At 46.9% G+C, this 7,556-nt stretch overlaps 1 protein-coding gene across 1 annotated transcript; it reads right to left on the bottom strand.

Annotated features, from left to right (window-relative positions):
* Positions 1-2,062: 2,062 nt before the first annotated feature.
* Positions 2,063-2,383, bottom strand: PPTG_21210 (hypothetical protein; the record flags this gene model as incomplete). Its single annotated transcript, XM_008896463.1, has 1 exon — positions 2,063-2,383. One exon carries the CDS (start codon positions 2,381-2,383, stop codon positions 2,063-2,065), a length of 321 nt encoding a protein of 106 aa, XP_008894711.1.
* Positions 2,384-7,556: the final 5,173 nt, after the last annotated feature.

The raw sequence follows: 7,556 nt of genomic DNA, 5'->3' as shown, positions 1-7,556 counted from the left end.
CCCCCCCTCCCTCCCCATTTTTGATGCGAGTACGCCTGGGAAGGCGATCGTCTGGGACTCTATGCGTGCACATACGTCTAAGGCTGTCAAGGCGCGTGCCGTGAAAAAGAACCTACAGATGTTTGTCATTCCAGGAGGCTTGACACCGTATTTACAAACAGGCGACATTGGAATCTACAAGTCGTTCAAAGACAAGGTCTTGGTGATCATTGACGAGTGGAAATCGTCTGACCGTGTCGTCTACACGGAAGCAGGCAATCCGAAGCAGCCGCCTGTCGAGGATGTGGTCCAGTGGGTTCAAACAGCGTGGAAAGCCGTACCAGGTGACGTTGTAAGTCGTTCGGTTGCGGCAGCTGGTTTTTCGCCTAGCTTTGAGGATTGGCATATCAGTTGCCATGACGTCTATGGTGAACTGTTTTGCCGCAGTAAAGTGCTCGCATAGTTACGTTCATTACCAAGCTCACGCTTTTACTTATTTTGTAAAGAATATCAACCATCCGCGTTCTGCCAACAGCCTGCAACACTTCGAGACTTTTGGAAATAATTGAGATAATGATCAGCTCTAGGCCAGTCGTTGAGAGAGGAGGGATGATCCCTCCAATCGTCTTATTTGCTACGAGGAAAGATTTTTCTCGTCGGTCAGTCATCTACGAGCAAATCGTCAATTTTGCTACATGTTCAGTCTCGTTTATGGCAATCGTGCTGTAGCAAATTTACAAATTTGTGTTTTCAGGAAGCGCCAAATATACGGTACTTCATTCGGCGAAATCAGTTTAAAAAAGTGTTAAGCTTTTGTAATATTTGTGTGACCTTCCTCACAGTTTTTGTTTTTGTGCTTGATCTCGGTTTGGGTCTTGGTTTGAGCCTCGTTCCCCAATGCGCTCGGGATTCCTGTGGCATTGAGGAACAAGCATGGAGGAATCGGTCTCGAGCGTCGCATTAGTCGGCCAAGGCTTGAAGGCGAAAATGTACATGTCTTGAAAATGTCCGATTGACGTACGTACCTTGTCGTACAGTTCATCAATTCGGCTTCCATTTTTCACAGCCGCACAAACGGCGTGAATACAGGGGAAATCTTCAGCTTTACAATTTCCGCAAGCGCACTCTGCACCCGGAAGATCGACTACACACCAAAGGTGGATATATCTGTGTTTGCTTTGCAGCCCAATGTGCTGAACTGAAAAAGCACCGTCTAAAGAGAGTTATTGCACAAGTTGAGGCTGCCTTGGTTCGATCTTCAAGCCCTTTTCACAAAAGAGGTACCAAACGATTTGTACCAGCCGAATTAGCCCATTTTGAAGCCAATTGTCATTTTTCAGATGTGAGTTCACTGAGTCACATGAAGTGAGTGTGATAGGCGTCCAGCGGCTTTGCACTTCTCAGTTGGTTTCCCATCCAATTGCTGGTTTGCTCAGACAAATTTGATGTATTCTCACCGAAATTAAGTCGATATATTTCACAAAACTCGTATTTCACTCAGTGTTTCTTGCCGATTTTGTTCAGATATTCCGCAGTGCTGGGTCTAGAACCAACAATTTACTTCGAAAAAGCGTGAAGTCATCTTTTTCACACTGGCTGAGAGCCATTGAGTAAATGAGGCCATCGTCGGAGGGTTTGGAGACAGATTGGTTGATATTGCTCATAATGTGTCGTAGACAAAAACGATGCCCAGCTAAAGGAAACCTTTCGGAAACGGCAGATAGGAGGTCCTTTTTGGTGATCGGATACTATCTTAAAGTTTTCGAAACCAGTAGCTGCTGTTTCACGCACTCCATGTACCAATGCCAATTCTCGTTGTTTTCAGCACCAACAAGGGCTAGGACAAAGGAGACAACGTGGTTGTTGTAGTCCTTTGCAGTGGCGACGAGAAATACTCCCTTTTGTTTATTTCGCCTTTCAGGTGCGTACCATAAAAACTAGTAAGTCTCTTGCACTTTTTGGCAATAATGGTTGTCAACACTAGGAATAAAGCAAGCGCGACAAAATGTAACGTTATCGGTTTTTACAGTCAATTCTCCAGACACAACTAGGATTTGTTTAAGTCATTTTTTGAAATATGAATCTATTCGTGGTTACTTTCAATCAAATTGTCACGTAGTTTGTCGTCAATATCCATTTTCAATCGCGAAATTGCGCTTTTCCCCTGTTTGTGTCCTTTCGAAAGCAGAAAATCGTGAGCTGCAGAGCCTGTCAAAGATGCAGTAGGCCAGTCGTACATAGATAACATTTCCGTCATGACCAAGATCATTAGATGCTCAATGTCCTGGGTGGTGTTGTGCGCACTTTTCTTCTGCGTTACAACAGACCCTTCTACGAATGGAGTCTGGGTGAATCCAACGTGTTTGACGAGGTTATGAGCCAAATTCGTTTGGTCATCTACCATTTCCCGATGTTTTTTTTTTCAAAACCATTCACGAAAACGGACCCACCAACTGGTCAATTGGCGTGTCTTTATCAAAAACAATTGTACTCCATAAAGCTTTTCCATCGGTATTTTGCATTTTCAGAATTGTTAGGTTTTACACTTGTTTGTTTCACATATATCTGGAAACCACAGCAAACTGCAAACTCTGCAGTACTTGCCCTTACTGCCTCCTGAGAGGAAAAGTCGTGCTCAGACCGATCCTGTTGATGGTCTCACATTAGGCCGTAATCTTCCGCTGCAGAATTCTCACAGTCGAGAGCTGTAACAACTCGGAGCATACCCAATTCGCTCGCGGCTTGAGTATCTGATGCATCTACGACGAAACGTGCTTGGCCATACTGGGACAGCAGTGGCTTGTCAACCTGAACTACAAATGATTTGCGATGTGCAGTTGTTCCGTAGTTAAAAAAAGGGGGGCTTTCGCTTTAGTGATGAAAATACGAGTATGCTACACCAATGATAATCGGTTAAGCATCGACAACAAGTTCAGGTCGTCGAATATGCGCTTTAATGTACAGCAACTTTATCGGGAAATCTCTCATGTAGAACAATCTTGTAATGACGTCACCGATGGTCTAAAAGCACCGATAACATTGTGAGAGTTTCGTCAACGCACATTATGTGAAATGCGTTATTAAGCAATTCTTGTCAGGAAAGATGCAGGCACATGGGAATGCGATTCCTCCAGAGATCTAGGCGAGTTGAAAACACTTTAATCAAGAAGCAGACAGCAAAATGAACATAAGTCGCACTACTCCACTAGCTTGTGGGTTTCGTTTACTTAGCCAAGATGCTTGACTAACTGGTCACGTACTTCTTTGCGGCTATCCCGACAATCCAGAGAAAGACCTTGCCTGCTCGAGCTCAGCACCACCCACAGACCTCACAGCCGGATAAATCTGATGGAGAACACCGACATAGTCCACATCGTGTTAAATCTTGTGAGGTAGTCCATGAGCGCGTAAATTAGTCTAAAGCCATCACGTCATAGTTTGCTCCACGGGGATGTATTCATTTGTTCACCTACGGCAGCATCTTCGCGAGCGGAAGGACAGGTTGTTTGTTCACTACACAAAATGTATTCTAGATTATGTCGTCTCGCAGCGTTCAGACGCGCCAGCCCCTCGTCTTTAAATACCGAAGAACAGGAAACAAGAGGAACTCCAGCAATGAATGTGAACCCGTTCAGCTACAGTCTGTAATCTTCTCGGGGAGGATGAAAGCACTAATGAGCGATGTAGCGACGACGATGTCTCGGAGAGCTCCTGCAGCGACGACCTCAAGAGCGACGGCTCATCAGGTAAAGACCCAGACCACTGTCGAGCAACGATGAGAAAGCATCAGCGGCTTAGACGTGGGATCTGAATCCCGAGTGCCTGGGGTGGTCTGGCAGGTCGACAAGATCGAGCGCGATGCGGATGGCACTCTGCAGCGTGTGAGCGTTCTGTGGGACTGGCGCCCAACATCGACGAGCTAAAGGTACCGGACGTGGGAAACCGGGGGGCTCAGGCAGAGGAAATCAGATCGTGTTGCGCTTTGCTGATCGCGGCATGCAGCATTTCCGCAATATTTGCAAGACAGACGACTTTGGAAATGTTATGATCGATACCAGCGACAACCACATTTGCATGTTCACTGCTTGAATATTGCTGCGGACGCTATTGGCCGACCAGGCTTAATCCGCAGGACGTTGTCGACCAATTTTTCGCGGACGAGTTGAACCAAGGCCCCGACCTCTCAAGTTTTGCACTTGGAAACTGTTTGCCAAGTTGCTACCCAAGCTTCGGTCTCCAGGGTGTGACTTGGTCGTTAACCACTTGAATTCAAACCTGATTAGGGGTGGGCGCTGCGGAGGATGCGTGCTTTTGGAATTGGCGGAGAAGGGTGGACTCACAAATTGGCTCTATCTAGTTGGCACATACAACCGAAATTTATATGAACGCTGCGTAGTCCATCCTGTTAATAACCAAGACAAGGAGCGCACCGTTATCGACGAGAACAAGGATGACACTGCCCATAAGGTTTTGCTGTCGGATTGCAAGTGGATGAACTTCTTCTCGTTCGTACGTCTAGTCCGTGTCTTTAAGCCTCGTACATAAGTATCCGGTATATGTCTGAAGGAGATTTCACGGTGGGTTCAAAACTTTTGGACAGTAAACAAGATGCCCTCGCCAAAACAAAGTAATTTATTATTGCTGTGATGGGGCGACTCGTAATAGCTCTCTCATTTTCTCAAATTTTGGTTTAGCCACAGGCTTAGCGGAAATGTCTGCGCACACTGCGGTCGTGTTGCAGTAATTGAAAGTGGTCTCTTTTCTTGCAACTTTCTCATGTACGAATACATACTTTATATCGATGTGCTTATTCCTGTCGTGCAGCTCTGGGTTGTTATATATTTTGATACAACTTTGGTTGTCTTCCAGTATTAAATGGGCTTTGAGCTGTCGTAGCCTAGTTCTTTTAGCAGTATCTTCATCGGTAACAACTGCAGCAGAGTGTGATGTACTCTAGCTCTGTCGTTGACAGCACCACAATATGGTGACGGCATGAGATTTAACTGATCGGACTGTTACAAAACATGGTTATATGGACATCAATGTAGCGGCGTATGTCTTGGCATGCTGCGTACTCTGAGTCCATGTATGCCATGATATACTCAACGGACAGCAGAAGCTTTAAGCTCTCAATTCCCCCAAGAGTGATGCCATACTCTTATGCGCCATTTAGGTTGCGAAGTCCTCGCTTGACAGTGTTCCAGTGAGCCTTTCCTGGATTATCCAGGTACTGGCTGGCTTCACATAAGAGGTAAGCAACATCAGACCTTGTACCTGTCATCAGGCACATGATGCTACCTCCTGCTTCTCGGTTTGGTTTGGCCGCCATGAGAGCTTTATCTGCCTCATGGACGGGGCAATCGGAGGCACTAAGTTTCTGAGTGATAGGTGTGCCCTTAGGATAGCTCTCCGACATCGTGAAGCGATCAAACACTTTAGTGGCATAGCTCTTTCGGTGAATGAAGATTGAGCGAGTGGCACGATTTATTTCTATCGTCCAACCCAGGAGGTAAGATACCCCCCCCCCCCCCCCTGAATCGGTCATGTGGAACTCTGAGCTCAAGGCCGATTTTACCCGCGCAATGACTTACTTGGCAGCGAGATGATCAATACGTCATCGACGTCAACCGAAATGTAGCACGGTGCATTAAAAATGGCTTTAATGAACACGCAACGGTCCTTGACCAGGTGACGAAAACCAAGACAGTCGAGGTATTGTGCAAAGGTGAAGGCCAGACTCTGGGTGCTTGCTTGAAGCCGTAAAGGCTCCTACCAAGGAGCCAAACCAGATCAGGGTTCTCCTGTGACTAGAATCCCTCAGACTGTTCCATGGAGATCTCCTCATCAAGGTATCCATTGAGGAAAGCCGTTTTCACACCCGTTTGTTCCACCTCGTAGTCAAGATTGCTGCAAGTGTGAGCAGCAATCGAAAGACTTCTATCCGCACGACTGGCGAGAATATCTTTGTGCAGTTGATACTGAAAATCTTTGATAAAAAACCGAGCTTTACAGCGCTCAATGAGGCCAATTGCATTGCGTTTACGCACGAAGCCCCATCGGTTCTGCAGTACCTTTCGGTTGTGAAGGCGGTTTACGAGGACCCATGTCATATTTCCATAAGTGATTCGTTTCCGATAGAGCAGCAGCGTGCCAGTCAGACGCGCTTGAGGAGCGCATGGAATCATTATAGGTCTTAGGCTCTGGGTCATAACGAGCAGCTATGAGACTTACGATGATATGAAGCCTAGCCTGTTCCTCTTCCAAGTCAGCGGGCTCGTTAAGCAGTAAAGATTTCGAGTATTCGGAAAGAACGTCATGTAGTTTGACTTTTTTCACAGAACCAGTGCTGACGTCAGCATCAGCAGCAATCAAGGAGGCGTGATTCCGTTTCAGGAGGGCACTTAGGGAGGTGAGAGTTCGTTTTGAACAGGTAAAGAGAAGCTAAGTGGATCTGGTGTGGCACGCTCAAGGAACATCAGTGTAGGAAATGTATCCTCTTTGAACGTAACGTCACGGCTGAAAACGACTCTGTCCTCTGTCGTGCTTAGGAGGCGATAGCGGTAGGTCAACAAGCATGCCCATTTTTGCACGAATCTCAAGTTTATTGCGATGGGTCCCGGCGTCAGCGCAAACGCTGCACACCCAAACGCTTAGCGAAGGCTTTTTCTTATGCCAGAGCTCATACGGAGTAACCCATTTTGGAAGCACACTACTCGTAGTCAAAATGATCAAGTGCGTAACGTAGTGGCAGCACTCCCCCAAAAGCTGGCGAGGTAATTCGCCGTCGATGAGAAGCGCGCGTACGCGTTCGAGGATAGTGTGCATCCAGAGCTCTGCGACGCCATTTTGTTGAGGCGTGTAGACATTGGTGAACTGGGCGTGAGTGCCGTAGCGATCAAAGATGAACTGGTCTAGCTTTTCATATTATTTGCCATTGTCGCCTTGAAGGCGTTGGACTTCAGGATAATACCGATTGAACTGTGTTTCAAGTGTACCTATCTCGTGTTGAAGTGGTTCTTGGCTGCTTTCCTAAACTGCCCAAAGCTTTCATTGAGGTCGGACTTGCGCTGTACATATAGATAGATACACGAAGTGTGAGTAGTCATCAATGAATTGTAGTGAAATAGTGGTCGCCGCTGGGGCTAGGATAAGGCAAGGAGCCATAGATATCAGAATGGGCTTTTTCAAGAGGTGCTGTGGCACGCACGACATGGCTATCTAATGGAGCACGGTGTGCTTTAGTGAAAATGCACGAAGGATAGAAGACTTCTGGATGGCAGACGCTTGTGTGAACGCGAGTTCAGGGGAAGCTTGGTCTTTAGACATTATCCGCAGCGCGCGAAAGTAGGATGGCCGTGAAGTTTGTGTCATAATAAGATATTGGGACCCATACTTGATTAAGCCATTAAACATTAGCGGTTTTAGGAGGCGAGGCCATGATTGCTCTCAATCGCGTGCCTTCTTTCACACTTCCAGTACGTAAGTGCTTTTGCAACACACGGTGTTGCGTGATTCGGGCGTTGGCAGTAGGAGCAGACGTTGCTGGGCGAGTTGGGCATCACGACCGTGGGGGGGGG

Source organism: Phytophthora parasitica, assembly GCF_000247585.1.
Source record: "Phytophthora parasitica INRA-310 unplaced genomic scaffold supercont2.4, whole genome shotgun sequence".
Lineage (NCBI taxonomy): Eukaryota > Oomycota > Peronosporomycetes > Peronosporales > Peronosporaceae > Phytophthora > Phytophthora nicotianae.
This window is presented reverse-complemented; position numbering and strand designations above follow the sequence as displayed.